The sequence below is a fragment of the Oncorhynchus clarkii genome, chromosome 2 (genome assembly GCF_045791955.1).
Source record: "Oncorhynchus clarkii lewisi isolate Uvic-CL-2024 chromosome 2, UVic_Ocla_1.0, whole genome shotgun sequence".
NCBI lineage: Eukaryota > Metazoa > Chordata > Actinopteri > Salmoniformes > Salmonidae > Oncorhynchus > Oncorhynchus clarkii.
Window position 1 is genome coordinate 55,104,098 of NC_092148.1, and position 19,171 is coordinate 55,123,268.

The following is a 19,171-nucleotide window of genomic DNA, read 5'->3' on the forward strand; positions in this document are numbered from 1 at the left end:
CTTCCTAAGGCAAAACTGACACCCTTTCACTCATTAAAACCAATACATTTAATCAATACTGCAGGAGCTTCGTTCCTCTTCCCCGTGTCCAGTGTTACCCCTAAGATATTTTTCTGCAGTGGTGGCAGGGGAAGCAGGTGGGGGAGGAGTTTGGATGCATTGCTACTAACAGGGGGAGAGGGGTGCAGTGCTACTAGCGTTAGCACAATGACATGCTAGCTGTTCCCATAGAGACTTGAGAGCCAACAACTATCCATTTAAAAGTGTGTCCTAGTAGTTAAGCCCTGGGCTTACAGACACACAGACAGTGATATATAGAGGGGAGGTGCTGGAGCGTGGCAGAAGGCTCCAGGCAGGGAGTCTGCTGATAGCACGTAAACACAGCCAGACAGGCATGGCGAACACAGGCAGTCAGGCGGGCAGGGAGACAGTCAGTCAGGGTGTTCTTATTCACACAGTAGGCCTGGCTGGCTAGCCGGTCGGTCAAGGTGTCCCTGATAACACCAGGCAAGTCAAGTAAACTGGCCTCAACCGGGGGGGAGCCAGTCACAATAGCCTGGGTTCCATGTTGAGGTGTAGGTAGTGTTTTTACAGAGACGAGGCTTTGCAATGCAGTGTGAAGCAAAAAGTAGAAAACCCACCCTCTCAGTTAGAGTCGGTGGTATTTAAAGTGGTATAAGCCCAGGCTCCGAATAATGTGCTCGCCCTGCCCCCGACTTCAAACGCAGGCCTTCATCCAGACCAAAGCACTGTTCACCGGGCTTAGAATGAGAACGTAGAATGTCTATTGTGTAGCAGCGACCATGCAGGAACAAGAGAGCACACCACCACTTTCAACTGTCCCGGCATTTAGCACAGTGTGCATTTCACTGGGCTTAAAAATATACGAGTCACAGCAGGTTTGACATCAGCTAGGACCATTTCCCTCCTAAATAATTCATCCTTCTCAATCACCACGGTACACACATTGATAATGCAATTCTAATGGATTATCAATCAAAGTGATTATAAAAGCGTTAGGGGCGAGCCTAAAACATCCCCTTAGTCTCCCAAGGACATCAACACATGACTAAGTGAAACATCGGAAATTGGGATTAGCCCCATAGTGGTCCTGTGTTCCTCACCTCAGACACCACCTCGTGGGTCATGAGTCTCTGGACAGCAGCCAGACACAGCTGGGTGATCTTGGGCTCCTTGGTGCCACAGCCCATCAGGAACGGCTGGACCACCTCCGAGCTGTTCTCCTTCAGGGCTAAGGGGGAGACGATACACGGGCACAGTTCACACATCAAATCAGGCAGCTGTTGTAGAACACAACCACACCTTGGGCATCTCTTTTGGAGCGCATGCTTCGCTTGTTTGAATTAGGCCTAATCACCGATCTGTACGTGGATAACTGGTTCAGCAAAAACATCTCTCTCGCACAAACGTACACAAGGTATTTATGGATGTCCCTCCCTCCTTCACTTACACGCCAAGATGTCGGTGTTCCTCGCCGCGATGGTCTTGATCTTGACGATCCCGGACTCGGCAGCCTGTAGGAAATCACAGATAAGAGGCCCATTAAGATTACATTTACTTATACGTTCCTTATGATGAGACCGCTGATGATGCGTTAGCACCTCCACCGTTACACCCGAGGTAGACATCTCCTCGTCCTTATTAATGATCCTCAGAGAGAGAACACAGAGGGCAGAGAACACAAGCGTGGCCAGAAACATTGAGGTCTGGGAGCAGTTAACCTTGAGTAAATCCCTTTACCTGAGAGGAGACAGAGGGGGAACCATATTGATTTCTCTTTTGTGGAGCTGTCCTGCCTGACATGTTTTATTTATGTAATTGTATTTAACTAGGCAAGACAGTTAAGAACAAATACTTATTCACAATGACGGCCAAACCCTAACAGCGCTGGGACAATTGCGCTGGGTCTATGGGACTCCCAATCTCAGGCCGGTTGTGATACAGCCTGAAATCGAACCAGGATCTGTAGCAACGCCTCTAGAGAGAAGGAGAGAGAGAAGGAGAGAGAGAGAAGGAGAGAGAGAGAAGGAGAGAGAGAGAAGGAGAGAGAGAGAAGGAGAGAGAGAGGAGAGAGCGAAGGAGAGAGAGGAGAGAGCGAAGGAGAGAGAAGGAGGGAAGGAGAGGGAATGTATGCTGTGCTTTCAGCAGTCAACAGAGGCCTCTTTATCTCTCTACAGCAACTGCAGCTGTCAAGATATTCTCCCTCTCTCCAACGTCGCCCCCTCGTTCTCCACCGCTCTTTTTCCGTGCTTCTCTTGCCTTGTTCTTTTCTTCCCATCCCTAAACCAACCACAACAGCAAGCAGATCATTAACAATTGCCTATGCACCGTGATACGGACTGGGCTTATAGCCTACATAAACATACTGTCAGTGTCCAATATTTCATAGGCTGACCCGACCACGAAAATGTCACACCGATAAACAAAGGACTATTCACAGACTCCCTACATTTAATAATCAGAATTGAAATGACGTCAAGTGCCACATTTGCCAGAAAGAAGTGTTTCGACATTGTTTCTTGGCAACTGCTCACAATTCTAGTCCCAAGTTAAATTGAAAAAAGAAGAAGATTGGATTGGTGTTCCAAGTGAAGACAAAACATCCTGTTCTAGTCACTGCCTCTCTTCCATACTCAAACATGCATAGCTGAAGCAAGGGTTTCGTCCAGGTAACGTGACCACAAAAGGCCTAGCTTGCGAACAGTGTGCAACACCTCAGCATGTCATTCATTTGATATGAATAACGACAATAACCAGTCAACCCCTATTCATAGGATGTTAAACCACTTAGGAAGACAGAGCGTGAGAAACTATCTGACCGTGGCTGCTGTACTGCGCTACGCTGCAGTGTTTGACCTCTCCTACCTTCTATACAGTAACATCACTTCCTATTTCATTTAAACTGCCACAAGGACGCACGGAAGAAGACGGGAGTCAACAGGACGCAACCTTTTGAAAACCTTGGTTACCAGGCAACAGGGCCTTAATACTTCAGAGGGTGAACCGAGCCAAACTGTGGCGAACTAAAGGTCCGATCACCACGCCACACCGCCAATTAAAGTTCACCTGGACAATTGTAAGTCTCCCTCATCCCCTTCGTTCTCATGGGGAACGAAGGGGATGAGGAACTTTCTCCAATATTCATTCCGCTCCTTCTGGTGTAGACCCGTTGAAAGCTTGCCAAGACTGATATATAGATATCGATGCTACGATGTGAATGAAAATAAAGTTCAATTGGCTGTGGCTCATATTCAAAATGGGAAGCAGGCAGGCAGGTGACAGTTTTTTGTTGTTGAGAACATTAACTCTGTCACAAAAATGGTTAGGCCTCCAGAAAAGGACAATAAAGTCCGTGTTGAGGGGGGAAAAGGGCAAACGGGTTCTTTTTATAGGTGTTGTTGATGGGGGGTGGGGGGTGGGGGGGGCAGCTGTTGCGGAGCTGACACTTCCTCATCATGACGTTAGTCTTGTTACCTTGGCTATTGAAGTTACAGCAGTTGACAGGGGACAATGTGCTCGATTACAAAAAGTTATAACAATGAGGTTGTAGCCTAACATGCCTGGTTTAATAATAAACTTGCTATGGGTTCTGCAATCCAGGCAAACAATGAACTGCCTCCCGCTGAAACCTTGTAGGAAGATCAAGAGCATTGAACCACACAGAGATTTCAACCAGTCACATAACTAAGCAAGTCAGAGAGCCTTGAATCAGAAGCAGATTGCTGGGATTTCAAAGGAGAGAGTAGGGTTGCAAAGCTGCCCGTAATTGACCAAAATGACCGTAATCTTCAGAAATTAACAGAAAATCTATGTCAATCTTTCGAAAAAGCAATCTACCGTTTGGTAACTTAGCATCTACACAGTTCTTCAACTAAGATTTTCTGTGGATATTGTTCAGTTCATGTGCATAGAGTTAGAAGGGTTTGTTAAGATTTTGGTTTGACATAAAATCTTAGTCTCAGCACTACTCTGTTTACGTGGAATTGCCCCCAACGGAGCCCAAAAAACTACAAGCTGACAGTTTCAAACTTATTTCTGCAAACCACAGTGAAGAAGGGCGTATGAAGCCACTGTGAAGGTCCATACACAGTTTAAGCAGCTTGAGGGCAAATGGTAGGAGGACCAGGTCACACTGGTAGACCTAACTTCACTAAATGTTTTTAGTGTTATTCATTAAGTTTTGCACCAGCCTGAATGCAAACTCATTCCATTCCTCTAGGAATGGGCACGGTTATTTGAATATGCTAACAGACGTTAGTATTTTAATGCTTGCTAGAGTATTCATTTTGCCATTTTAGAATTATTTTGTTGCCTACTTCAATAATGAAAAGGCTTTGTCGAAATTAAATTGTCTGTGACATTGCTACTGAGCCATTGTTGTTCCTAGAAGTTCCTAGAACAGCACTTACAGTTGACCGGGGTAGCTCTAGCAGAGCAGAAATTTGACGAACTGACTTGTTGGAAAGGTGGCATCGTATGATGGTGCCACGTTGAAAGTCACTGAGCTCTTCAGTAAGGCCATTCTCCTGCCAATGTTTGTCTATGGAGATTGTGTGGCTATGTGCTTGATTTTATACACCTGTCAGCAACAGGTGTGGCTGAAATAACCAAATCTACTCATTTGAAGGGATGTCCACATACTTTTCTATCCAGTGTATTTCAGTCTGCCTCAGCATCACCAGTCTGCCACACCACTGTCTGTCTCACAAGTACCCTCTGTAAGTACCTTTATGATGAGAACTTAGTAGCCTCTCTTTTGTTCCTGCTGAGGTCAGGCTCCGTTTAACGCTACCTTCTCGCGTCATCCTTCTAGCCAGGAAGCTAGCTACTTAGCCGTTTGAGAGCGGTGTGAATGTCCTGCAAATACAGAGGGCGCATTTGGATTACTCAAATCGGCTGTTAAGTGCTATAATTCCAATAAATTAAAATGGCCAATTAGGGTGCAATCAATTAGTTTAATTTCTCAGATTACATGGAACAACCCTATTGGTTAATCTGAATGGAGGAGTTGTAGACAAGGACGAGAAGCGCAGCAAAACAGTCTCAATTAGCCTAGGTAAGATAGCTAGCCATCTTAGTTTCTTAATATCGATTTGATGCAGTCAAGACTGGCACAACTAGATGGCATGACAGATAACCTATGGCATCTACAAGTTTGTCAAACTAGCGCAAGTCTGTATGGCTACCCTCTCCCTCTACCACCATGTCCAACACATCGGCCCATGCCCATCCCCGCACTGCTGCAAGCAAGCAGAGTGGCACCTCTTCCCCCAAGTCACGTAGGATGCGCCCGCAAGCCAGTTCCTAAATATAAACTATTTTAATAGTGCCCATCCCCACTTCCCTCCAAGGCCAGCATCATTAGCTCAACCGCTCATAGATGGTCTGAGAACATGCGGACAGAGAAACACGCTGCAGATTTTAGCATTGGTTCTGCTGCTGTATAGCCTCAATTCATCCAATAGTCTCACAATTTGTCAGTTCTTCCTAAAGTCCCAGTGCAGTCAAAAACTATATTGTGTTTTATATACATTTCTACACCACAAGGTTGGAATAATACTGTCAAATTATAATGCCCTTTTAGTGTGAAAGCTGTTTGAAGAGACTGCCTTAAATTTCAGCCTGTTTTGGTGTGATGGGAGCTTTGGCCTGCCTGGTGACATCACCAGACAGTAAATTACAAACGTCTCTGCCAACAACATCAAGCTCAGTTTCCTCACTCAGACCACTCCCAGACAGTCCTCGCAAAATTGTTGCTTGAGAAATTGCTCTTTGCTAAGAAGCTATTTGTTTCTTTTGAACTATTTTAATTGATTTACGATCACAGCAAGCTACTTAAAAATGTTACCCAGAAATGATTTGATATTGAGATGAAAACGGCTGCGTTGGATCTTCAAGGTTCTAACTCTTCTGCGTGTTATTTTGTCCGACTGTCTGAAGTCTTCGTGACACATTCAGCCGTACAGGCGGGGGTGTAAAGGAGGAGGCTGCACAACCCTTTTCATTAATACTGCGGTGTTCCTGGAGATGCCACGTTTCCCAGACAGTCGACAGACACTGCAGTGTAAGGGCAATTCCGTGGGAAAGTCAACCCTGAGCATCCACTAATAAAAGGTCTGTCATTTTACAAACGGAACCCTGTTATAATGATCCTTAAGGTCTATATCAGGGATGGGCATCTCCAGTCTTCGGGAGCCTGATTGGTGTCTTTTGCCTCAACCCCAACTAACACACCTGACTCCAATAATCATCATCTTCAGTTTAGAATGCAATTCATTGAAAATCAGCTGCGTTTGCTAGGGATGGGGGGGGGAAAGTGACACCACTCCGGCCCCCAAGGATAGAGTTCCTTATCCCTTGTCTAGGCTATATGTTGGAGTTACAGAGCACGATGCCAAAACTCAAAAAGTGCTTTTGGGACAATTTCATGGCTTTCAGAAAGGGCCCACAGAGATTGGTTTTCCACTCACAGCTGTTCCCCAGTGTTAGTTATGAACACTAAGGACTCAAAACTGCGCGAGAGGAAGCCCCGCAGGATCATCAAGGACGCCACACACCCCAGCCACAATCTGTTCACTCCCTTACCAAATCGATAGACACAGATCTATCTACAAGCCATCAACCTGCTGAACACTTAAACTGGACTGACCACCTACACCGACTCTCCAAACCTTAGCACACAGAAACTAGACTCCTATTATGATGACTAAATACTGCACAATTTAAACACTTGCTCCTAATCCCCCCCCCCCCCCCTTCTACAAAACATGTAAATATTGGACTATAAATTGTGCCTTCCTGTATTATACTAAAATAATTATTATATTCTATCGAGCCATTTACTTTATGTTCATATTCTTATATTTTCTTATTGTTGTTCCATTATTGAGAAGGAACCTGCAAGCAAGCATTTCACTGGACAGTGTATACGATGTGTATCCCGTACATCTAACCAATAACATTTGATACGTGAAACTTAAAAAATTGCTAAGTTAAATGACAACAAATGTGTTACGATATATTTTGATTAAGATTTGAATGTCTAACATCCATAACTGCCATTTTTGCACTCTAAAGTAATAATGGAAATGACTCTCTTCAAAATTATTGTTTTTCTGTTCAGCCAACCCTTTCCTTTTTAATTTCACCTTTATTTAACCAGGTAGGCCAGTTGAGAACAAGTTCTCATTTACAACTGCAACCTGGCTGAGATAAAGCACCGCAGTGTGACAAAAACAACAGAGTTACACATGAACAAATGTACAGTCAATAACACAAAATAAACAAAAAGTAGAAAGATCTATGTACAGTGTGTGCAAATGTAGAAGAGTAGGGCAAGCAAAGAGGCACTGAGTTTGAAGGTAGGCCTTGAAATACAACCACAGGTACACCTCCAATTGGCTAATTGACATAATTTTGAGTCAATCAGAAGCTTCTAAGGCCATGACATCCTTTTCCGGAATTTTCCAAGCTGTTTAAAGGCACAGTCCACTTAGTGTATATAAACTTCTGACCCACTGGAATTGTGATACAGTGAAATTATCTGTCTGTAAACAATTGTTGGAAAATGAATTGTCATGCACAAAGTAGATGTCCTAACCGACTTGCCTAAACTATAGTTTGTTAACAAGAAAGTTGTGGAGTTCTGAAAAACCAGTTTTAACCTCTAGTGACTTCGGGAGCGTAATCGGCGCCTGACACTAATTAGCATAACGCAACGGACATAAATATTCCTAGAAAATATTCCTATTCATGAAAATCACAAATATATTGAGACACAGCTTAGCCTTTTGTTAATCACCCTGTCATCTCAGATTTTCAAAATATGCTTTACAGCCAAAGCTAGACAAGCATTTGTGTAAATTTATCGATAGCCTAGCATAGCATTTTGTCCAGCTAGCAGCAGGTATCTTGGTCACAGAAATCAGAAAAGCAATCAAATTAAATAGTTTACCTTTGATGAGCTTCGGATGTTTTCACTCACGAGACTCCCAGTTAGATAGCAAATGTTCCTTTTTTCCAAAAAGATCATTTTTGTAGGCAAAATAGCTCCGTTTGTTCTTCACGTTTGGCTGAGAATTCGCCCGGAAATTGCAGTCACGAAAACGGCAAAAAATATTCCAAATTAGCTCCAGAATATCGACAGAAACATGGCAAACGTTGTTTATAATCAATCCTCAAGGTGTTTTTCAAATATCTATTCGATAATATATCCATCGGGACAATTCGTTTTTCAGTAGGACCGATTGGAGTAATGGCTACCTCTGTATTTTATGCGAGAATCTCTCTGGGGGCATCAGGCGACCACTTGCGCAATGTAGCCGCTTACGGGTATTCTTCAACATAAATGCGTAAAACTACGTCACAATGCTGTAGACACCTTGGGGAATACGGAGAAAGAGTAATCTGGTTGATAGCCCATTCACTGCTCAATAGGGATGCATTGGAACGCAGCGCTTTCAAAACATGAGTCACTTCCTGATTGGATTTCTCGGGCTTTCGCCTGCAACATCAGTTGTGTTATACTCAGACACTATTTTTACAGTTTTGGAAACTTTAGAGTGTTTTCTATCCTAAGCTGTCAATTATATGCATATTCTAGCATCTTGTCCTGACAAAATATCCCGTTTACTACGGGAACGTTTTTTTTCTCCAAAAATGAAAATACTGCCCCCTAGTCACAATTAATGACTCCAACCTAAGTGTATGTAAACTTCCGACTTCAACTGTTTGTATGTTATTAGAGCCTGGATTTGAACCAGGGACTATCACATCCGACTGATTTGGAGACCCATAGGGCGGCGCCCAATTGGCCCAGCGTCATCCGGGGTAGGCCGTCATTGTATATATATATATATATATATGTGCACAATCACGGGGTATACAAAACATTAAGAACTCTTTCCATGACAGACTGACCAGGTGAAAGCTCTGATCACTTATTTATGTTACTTATTAAATCAGGTAAGCAATACATAGGCCATAGAGGCGAAAATAATTACAATTTAGCATTAATACTGGAGTGATTTATGTGCAGATGATGATGTGCAAGTAGAGATACTGGGTGCAAAAGAGCAAGAGGGTAAGTAATAATATGGGGATGAGGTGGTCGGGTGTGCTAATTACAGATTGGCTGTGTACAGGTACAGTGATTGGTAAGCTGCTCTGACAGCTGATGCATAAAAGTTAGAGGGAGATAGGACTCCAGCTTCAGAGATTTTTGCAATTAGTTCCAGTCATTGGCAGCAAAGAACTGGAAGGAAAGGCGGCCAAAGGAAGTGTTGGCATTGGGGATGACCAGTGCAATATACCTGCTGGAGCGCATGCTACGGGTGGGTGTTGCTATGGTGACCAGTGAGCTGAGATAAGGTGGGACTAACTAGCAAAGACTTACAGATGACCTGGAGCCAGTGGGTTTGGCGACAGATATGTAGTGAGGGCCAGCCAACGAGAGCATAGAGGTCGCAATGGTGGGTAGTATATGGGGCTTTGGTGACAAAATGGATGGTACTGTGATAGCAAACTGGATGTAGTCTAAGTAGAGTGTTGGGGGCTATTTTGAAAATGACATTCGCCGAAGTCAAGGATAGTCAGTTTTAAGAGGGTATGTTTGGCAACATGAGTGAAGGAGGCTTTGTTGCGAAATAGGAAGCCGATTCTAGATTTAATTTTGGATTGGAGATGCTTAATGTTAGTCTGGAAGGAGAGTTTACAGTCTTACCAGACACCTCAGAATTTGTAGTTGTCCACATATTCTAGGTCAGAACCGTCAAGACTACTGATGCTAGTCGGGTGGGAGGGTGCGGGTAGCATTTGGTTAAAGAGCATGCACTTCGTTTTACTTGCATTTAAGAGCAGTTGGAGGCCATGGAAGGAGTGTTGTATGGCGTTGAAGCTCGTTTGGAGGTTTGTTAGCACAGTGTCCAAAGAAGGGCCAGATGTATACAGAATGGTGTCATCTGCGTAGAGGTGGATCAGTGAATTACCAGCAGCAAGAGCGACATCATTGATATATATACACCGAGAAAAGAGTCGGCCCGAAAATTGAACCCTGTGGCACCCCCTTAGAGACTGCCAGAGGTCCGGACAACAGGAAAACAGGCCCTCCGATTTGACACACTGAACTCTGAGAAGTAGTTGGTGAACCAGGCGAGGCAGTCATTTGAGAAGCCAAGGCTATTGAGTCTGTGGTGATTGACAGAGTCAAAAGCCTTGGCCAGGTCGATGAAGATGGCTGCACAGTACTTTCTTTTATCGATGGTTATATCGTTTAGGACCTTGAGTGTGGCTGAGGTGCACCCGTGACCAGCTTGGAAACCAGATTGCATAGTGGAGAAGGTGTGGTGGGATTCTAAATGTTCGGTGATCTGTGAATTAACTTGGCTTTTGAAGATTTTAGAAAGGCAGGGCAGGATGGATATAGGTCTTTAACAGTTTGGGTCTAAGGTGTCTCCCCCTTTGAAGAGGGGGATGACTGCCGCAGCTTTCCAATCTTTGGGGATCTCAGATGACACAAAAGAGGTTGAATAGGCTAGTAATAGGGTTTGCAACAATTTTGGCTGATAATTATTTTAGAAAGAGAGGGTCCAGCTGATTTGTAGGGATCCAGATTTTGCAGCTCTTTCAGAACATCAGCTGATTGGGTTTGGGCAAGTTGCTGCAGGGGGTGCTGAGATGTTGGCCGGGGTAGGGGTAGCCACGTGGAAAGCATGGCCAGCTGTGGAAAAATACTTATTGAAATGATCGATTATTGTAGATTTATCTGTGGTTTTCTATCCTCAGTGCAGTGGGCAGCTGGGAGGAGGTGCTCTTATTCTCCATGGACTTTACAGTTACCCAAAACTTTTTGGAATTAGTGCTACAGGAAGCAATATAGCTAGCCTTAGCTTTCCTAACTGACTGAGTATATTGGTTCCCGACTTCCCTGAAGAGTTACATATTGCTGGGGCTATTCGATGCTAATGCAGAATGCCACAGGATGTTTTTGTGCTGGTCAAGGGCAGTCAAGTCTGGGAAGAACCAAGGGCTATATCTGTTCTTAGTTCTAAAATTTTTTAATGGGGCAGTGTTATTTAAGATGAAGAGGGAAGCACTTTTGAAGAGCAACCAGGCATCCTCTACTGATGAGATGAGGTCAATATCCTGCCAGGATACCCGGGCCAGGTCGGTTAGAAAGGCCTGCTTGCTGAAGTGTTTTAGGGAGTGTTTAACAGTGATGAGGGTTGGTCGTTTGACAGCGGACCCATTACGCATGTAGGCAATGATCGCTGAGATCCTGGTTGAAGCAGAGGTGTATTTAGAGGTCAAGTTGGTCAGGATGATATCTAAGAGGGTGCCTATGGTGACAGATTTAGAGTTGTACCTGGTAGGTCCCTTGATCATTTGTGTGAGATTGAGGGCATTTAGCTTAGATTGTAGGACATTCGGGGTGTTAAGTATGTCCCAGTTTAGGTCACCTAACAGTACGAACTCTGAAGATAGATGGGGGGCGATCAATTCACATATGGTGTCCAGGGCACAGCTGGGGGCTGAAAGGCATCTATAAAAAGTGGCAACGGTGAGAGACTTGTTTCTGGAAAGGTGGATTTTTAAAAGTAGAAGCAAAAATTGTTTGGGCACAGACCTGGATAGTATGACAGAACACTGCAGGCTAACTCCGCCCCCTTTGGCAGTTCTATCTTGTCGGAAAATGTTATATTTGGGGATGGAAATTTCTGGATTTTTGATGGCCTTCCTAAGCCAGGATTCAGACACGGCTAGGACATCCAGGTTGGCGGAGTGTGCTAAAGCAGTGAATAAAACAAACATAGGGGGGAGGCTTCTAATGTTAACATGCATGAAAATGGCTCTCCATATTTTGACCCGAGACTTACAAACTCAGACTTTCACTATTATGTTCAGTCTCCCCAAAAAGCATTTCCATTTCATGTAACAACCATAATGCATATTTTGTTTATCCATTCTGTGAGACATTAAAATGTTATGATTTTGCGTGCAAATGTAACATCCAAAACCCTGGAATCGCCCATAATGCATCAGAGAGCTGCTGTGTGTGTTGTCAGACTAAAGTGATCAGAGCACAACAAACAGAGAATCTCCCATGAGATTTGAAGGAAAGGAATTGAGCGTGAAGCTGTGATATAGAAAAATCAATGGGATTCTTCTCAGCCCTTTTTAAACACAGATAAACTGTAGAGAAAACAGCTGCTTGCAGTTTGTCAGAGGTAAATGAATGGGATAGGGGTGTGTGAGACTGGTCAAAGAGGTGTCTCGTACCTGGCTATCTGAGTGAAAATATTAGTCAAGGGCACGACTGACATTCTCAGTTCCCATAGATAGGTAAGATAATTCAGATATGTTGATCAAAATGTAAAAAGAAAGCCTACTTAGAAAGCCCAGCAAAGGTTAGACTTAGTAAAACCAGATTCTAGCCAGGAAACAAAAAGACAGAAATAGTAGGCTAATGTTACTGTAGAGGTATTTTCCCAAGAGCAGTAGCGAGTCTTTCACTCCCTTACACAAAGCTAGGCAGAGTTACACCTGGCAGCCTGCTGCCTAGCACTGACTGACTCACCTCAGTCTAGAGTGGAGGCCCACAGGCTCAACATAAAGGAGCAGTCATTTAAAATGTGGAGACAGCATTATTTCTCTGACAGCTAGGCCTACACTGGCATGACATCATAAATGTGGTGTGGAGTCCTAGTGAGATGACTAATACAAACATGACAATTAAGGCCTTGTTTTTATCTAGATGAAAACATGTTGTCCTAAAGAGATTATATTACAGACCCTCAATCAGAATCTCCAAAGCAAGTGAAGAGTGGCCATTAACAAGTTAATTAGATTATCTTAGGCTCACTCCTTTTACCTAAACATTTGAGTTCAAAGGAGAATGCAATTCCCGTCATATAGGCCAGGTGTTTTCAAACTGGGGTCTGCAGCAGGTCCGCGATTTTTGTTGGGATTTTTTTGATGTGAAAAATATTTTTTACGAATATCGCTAGCTGCAACCGAATACGATTGTGGATACCATTTTTATGTCTCTGCCTCCAGTATATAGGAAGTTAAGAGGTAGTTTCATAAGCCATTTCTAACTAGCGTCAGCTCAATGACTGGAAGTCTACAGGAACAGTTAGCATGCTAGCTGTTCCTTTTCATCCGACTCTGGGGAAGTAGATAATTGGCTTCAATGTCAAAATCTCAAACTAAAATTATAGCCATTGGAGCAAATTGCAGGGTATTTCTGTATAGAAAATGATTTAGACTGACCTTCTAAGAGGTAATTTTCAGAATGGTAAAACAGTTTGTCTCAACTTAAATGAACAAAACCAGATAGAATAATACCATCTGAGAACTAACAATCAAATAAAAGCTAGATAGTCAGGGATAATATTATTATTTAATTGTTTTAAACCGGGCATTCAGGGCACATGCACATTGATTTTGTAATAATATTTGAGCAATGGAACACAGAATTAGCCATGGCAAAATGCGAAAAAGTGCAGGTGACATCAGCAAACTACTTCCCCACACGACGCCATCTGCCTGGTACAGTTGAAACCGGGTTTCATCTGTGTCGAGCACTCTTCTCCAGCATGCCAGTGGCCATCGAAGGCGAGCATTTGTCCACTGAAGTCAGTTACGACACCGAACTGCAGTCAGGTCAAGACCCTGTTGAAGATGACGAGCACGTAGATGAGCTTCCCTGAGACGGTTTCTGACAGTTTGTGCAGAAATTCTTCAGTTGGGCAAGCCCACAGTTTCATCAGCTGTCCGGGCAGCTGGTCTCAGACGATCCCGCAGGTGAAGAAGCCTGATGTGGAGGTCCTGAGCGGGCGTGGTTACACATGGTTTGTGGTTGTGAGGCCGGTTAGATGCACTGCCATATTCTCTAAAACAACATTTGAGGAGACGGCTTATGGTAGAGAATTGAACCTTCAATTCTCTGGTAACAACTCTGGTGGACATTCCTGCAGTCAGCATGCCTATTGCACACTCCCTCAAAACTTGAGATATCTGTGGCATTATGTTGTGACAACTGCACATTTGAGTGGCATTTTATTGTCTCCAGCACAAGGTGCACCTGTGTAATGATCATGCTGTTTAATCAGCTTCTTGATCGGCAACACCTGTCAAGTGGACGGATTATCCTGGCAAAGGAAAAGTGTTCACTAACAGGGACATACATTTGCACAGAAAATAAGAAAAATAAGCTTTTTGTGTGTATGTAACTTTGTGATCTTTTATTTCAGCTCATGAAACATGGGATCAACACTTTACATGTTGCGTTTATATTTTTGTTCAGTATATTTTGCCACATGAAGTAGAGGACCATAATAGCGTTCATGTCAGTAGTTAAACCCGGAAGAGAAGTACTCTGCCATCAATCACAACGTTTTGGATGCAGTGGCAACAAAACATCCTCATTTTGTGAATCATTAAATATATGTTTAAAAAATGTGATCTTGACAGACACAAAACACCACACGTCCCATTATTAGCCATGCTACCGATCAAGCCTAACGTCACACAATGGCACAACATTCATGCAGCCGTCACAACTGAATATTATTAATCTGATACATGTCGCGTCGCATCACTCGATGCACTTGATGACAACATCAGCAATTGCATCAAAATGTATCATCAGTGGTGAGGTGGCACATTATCACAACACCACATAACTCACAGAGATTGCTAGCTAAAGTTAGCTACAGGCATGTGTATCTACCTCTTTGACTGGGGGGAATTTCTTCTTGCATTCCATGGACAGGGACCGCAGATCCGTCTGCATGTTCTCGAGTAATTTCTTCACCGCTTCGGGGGTACTGGTCGACATTTTGGATGATGTATTCGATCTAAATATCAAAAGCTTTAAATAATAAGGAATGCAAATGCAGTCCTATGATACTGGTCCCCGGCCTACTTATTCAGCTCCTTCGAAAAAAACAAAAACGCTGTGGACCTCCGCACAAGCGTCCATTGACACAATATTCCAGTGTTCTGCTTTGTCCTATCCGTCTGTGTGCATAATCGAAGCGATGACACGGCATAAGTTTATCTTCAACAAAAAGCCTAGACGTTAGTGTGATAGATGATCATCATTAGCACAACTCTAGCTACTAGTGCCACTTATATGGTTAATATGTCTCCGTTTCAGCCGTAGGTTTCACGGCTCCAGCCGTCACCATTGCAAGCACCGTTTCGATCCCACAATGCTTTGGTAGACATTGACACGTCACTTGTACTTCCGTAAACATGACCGGCTTCCAGCAGAATGATTACAGTGTCCCCTAGTGGAGTATTGTAAACAAATTGATGGGACGTCCAACTCTGTAGTCACCACATTGAAGTTTAAATGTAAAATGGTAAGGTTAGGATTAATGTTAAGGTATTAATGTTAAGGTATGGTTAGGGTTAGGGTTTAGGTATATGGACGTCCCAAGGATCCCGGAGAGCACTAACCTTTCTGTAGAGCAATGTACAGGTAACTGCCAAAATAATGGGATAATAATGAGTAAATGAGGGATACAAATTATGTTGAAAGCAGGTGCTTCCACACAGGCGTGGTTCATTAGTTAATTAAGCAATTAACGTCCATCACACTTAGGGTCATGTATAAAAACGCTGGTCTGGCCATTATTCTGGCTACAATGGCTATGCCACAATACGATGACAACGCCCCCATCCGTATGGCCTGAGTGGTCACTGAAAGGTTTGATGAGCATGACAATTAGGTAAACCATATGCCATGGCTGTCTCAGTCATCAGATCTCAACCCAACTGAACACTTATGGGATGTTCTGGAGGGGTGCCTGAGATGGTATTTTCCATCAGCATCAACAAAACACCAAGTAATGGAATTTCTCGTGGAAGAATGGTGTCACATCCCTCCAGTAGACTTCCAGACACTTGTAGAATCTATGCCAAGGTGCATTGAAGCTGTTCTAGCTCATGGTGGGTCAATGCCCTATTAGGACAGTTTATTTTGGTGTTTCTGTTAATTTGGCAGTTAGCCTAGTGGTTAGTGTTGGGCCAATAACTGAATGGTTGCTAGTTTGAATACTTGAGCAGACAAGGTAAAAAATCTGTCGATGTGCCCTTGAGCAATCTACTTAATCTTAATTTGCTCCAGGGGTGCCATAATGCTATGGTTGACCCTGTAAAAACAACACATTTCATTGCACCTATCTGGTGTACACTGAGTGGGGTTGCCGACGTTAAGGCTAATCTGAAGATGGTGCTGGCTAAAGCTAAAACTGGCGAGTATAGAGATTATCCACGTCGGCACCAACGATGTTAGGATGAAACAGTCAGAGGTCACCAAGCACAACATAGCTTCAGCGTGTAAATCAGCTAGAAAGATGTGTCGGCATCGAGTAATTGTCTCTGGCCCCCTCCCAGTTAGGGGGAGTGATGAGCTCTACAGCAGTCTCACAACTCAATTGCTGGTTGAAAACTGTTTTCTGTCCCTCCCAAAAGATAGAATTTGTAGATAATTGGCCCTCTTTCTGGGACTCACCCACAAACAGGACCAAGCTTGGCCTGTTGAGGAGTGACGGACCCCATCCGAGCTGCAGGGGTGCTTTCATCTTATCTACGAACATAGACAGGGCTCTAACTCCCCTAGCTCCACAATGAAATAGGGTGCAGGCCAGGCAGCAGGCTGTTAGCCAGCCTGCCAGCTTAGTGGAGTCTGCCACTAGCACAGTCAGTGTAGTCAGCTGAGCTATCCCCATTGTGACTGATCAAGCCTAACGTCACACCGTGCCTCGACCTAGGTTGGGCAAAACTAAACATGGCGGTGTTCGCCTTAGCAATCTCACTAGAATAAAGACCTCCATTCCTCAAATTATTGAAAGAGATTGTGATACCTCACATCTCAAAATAGGGATACTTAATGTTAGATCCCTCACTTCAAAGGCAGTTATAGTCAATGAACTAATCACTGATCATAATCTTGACGTGATTAGCCTGACTGAAACATGGCTTAAGCCCGATGAATTTACTGTGTTAAATGAGGCCTCACCTCCTGGTTACACTAGTGACCATATCCCCCGTGCATCCCGTGAAGGCGGAGGTGTTGCTAACATTTACGATAACAAATTTCAATTTACAAAAAAACCCAGACTTTTTCATCTTTTGAGCTTCTAGTCATGAAATCTATGCAGCCTACTCAAATACTTTTTATAACTACTGTTTATGGGCCTCCTGGGCCATATACAGCGTTCCTCACTGAGTTCCCTGAATTCCTATCGGACCTTGTAGTCATAGCAGATAATATTCACATTTTTGGAGACTTTAATATTCACATGAAAAAGTCCACAGACCCACTCCAAAAGGCTTTCGGAGCCATCATCGACTCAGTGGGTTTTGTTCAACATGTCTCTGGACCTGCTCACTGTCACAGTCATACTCTGGACCTAGTTTTGTCCCATGGAATAAATGTTGTGGATCTTAATGTTTTTCCTCATAATCCTGGACTATCGGACCACCATTTTATTACATTTGCCATTGCAACAAATAATCTGCTCAGACCCCAACCAAGGAACATCAAAAGTCGTGCTATAAATTCTCAGACAACCCAAAGATTCCTTGATGCCCTTCCAGACTCCCTCTGCCTACTCAAGGCCGTCAGAGGACAAAAATCAGTCAACCACCTAACTGAGGAACTCAATTTAACCTTGCACAATACTCTAGATGCAGTTGCACCCCTAAAAACTCAAAACATTTGTCAAAAGAAACTAGCTCCCTGGTATACAGAAAATACCCGAGCTTTGAAGCAAGCTTCCAGAAAATTGGAATGGAAATGGTGCCTCACCAAACTGGAAGTCTTCTGACTAGCTTGGAAAGACAGTACCGTGCAGTATTGAAGAGCCCTCACTGCTGCACGATCATCCTATTCATCCAATTTTTCCAATTTCCAACAATCCGAAATTTCCGCGTATTCCTCCAAAGCTCAGTTGTCCTGAGTCTGCACAACTCTGCCAGGACCTAGGATCAAGGGAGACACTCAAGTGTTTTAGTACTATATCTCTTGACACAATGATGAAAATAATCATGGCCTCTAAACCTCCAAGCTGCATACTGCACCCTATTCCAACTAAACTACTGAAAGAGCTGCTACCTGTGCTTGGCCCTCCTGTGTTGAACATAATAAACGGCTCTCTATCCACCGGATGTGTACCAAACTCACTAAAAGTGGCAGTAATAAAGCCTCTCTTGAAAAAATCAAACCTTGACCCAGAAAATATAAAAAACTATCGGCCTATATCGAATCTTCCATTCCTCTCAAAAAAATTTGAAAAAGCTGTTGCGCAGAAAATCACTGCCTTCCTGAAGACAAACAATGTATAGGAAATGCTTCAGTCTGGTTTTAGACCCCATCATAGCACTGAGACTGCACTTGTGAAGGTGGTAAATTACCTTTTAATGGCGTCAGACCGAGGCTCTGCATCTGTCCTCGTGCTCCTAGACCTTAGTGCTGCTTTTGATACCATCGATCACCACATTCTTTTGGAGAGATAGGAAACTCAAATTGGTCTACACGGACAAGTTCTGGCCTTTTTTTTAGATCTTATCTGTCGGAAAGATATCAATTTGTCTCTGAATGGTTTGTCCTCTGACAAATCAACTGTAAATTTCGGTGTTCCTCAAGGTTCCGTTTTAGGACCACTATTGTTTTCACAATATATTTTACATCTTGGGGATGTCATTCGAAAACATAATGTTAACTTTCACTGCTATGCGGATGACACACAGCTGTACATTTCAATGAAACATGGTGAAGCCCTAAAATTGCCCTCGCTAGAAGCCTGTGTTTCAGACATAAGGAAGTGGATGGCTGCAAACTTTCTACTTTTAAACTCGGACAAAACAGAGATGCTTGTTCTAGGTCCCAAGAAACAAAGAGATCTTCCTGTTAAATCTGACAATTAATCTTGATGGTTGTACAGTCGTCACAAATAAAACTGTGAAGGACCTCGGCGTTACTCTGGACCCTGATCTCTCTTTTGAACATATCAAGACTGTTTCAAGGACAGCTTTTGTCCATCTACGTAACATTGCAAAAATCAGAAACTTTCGGTCCAAAAATGATGCAGAAAAATGTATCCATGCTTTTGTCACTTCTAGGTTAGACTACTGCAAT

At 43.4% G+C, this 19,171-nt stretch overlaps 1 protein-coding gene across 3 annotated transcripts in view; it reads right to left on the reverse strand.

Moving 5' to 3' along the window:
- Positions 1 to 15,238, reverse strand: part of LOC139370062 (protein MON2 homolog) — a 52,240-nt gene extending 37,002 nt beyond the window's left edge. The window contains exons 1-3 of one of the 3 annotated variants that reach the window (XM_071109384.1): positions 14,753 to 15,238; positions 1,472 to 1,535; positions 1,125 to 1,252 (exon numbers count right to left, since the gene is read on the reverse strand). In XM_071109384.1, the coding sequence (XP_070965485.1) occupies positions 1,125 to 1,252; positions 1,472 to 1,535; positions 14,753 to 14,860 (300 nt within the window). In that variant the 5' untranslated portion in view covers positions 14,861 to 15,238. Of the gene's footprint in view, positions 1 to 1,124; positions 1,253 to 1,471; positions 1,536 to 4,747; positions 4,811 to 14,752 lie in introns of those variants that run through there. The other 2 variants (XM_071109376.1, XM_071109391.1) reach the window with 2 other exon arrangements.
- Between the last annotated feature and the right edge of the window lie 3,933 nt (positions 15,239 to 19,171).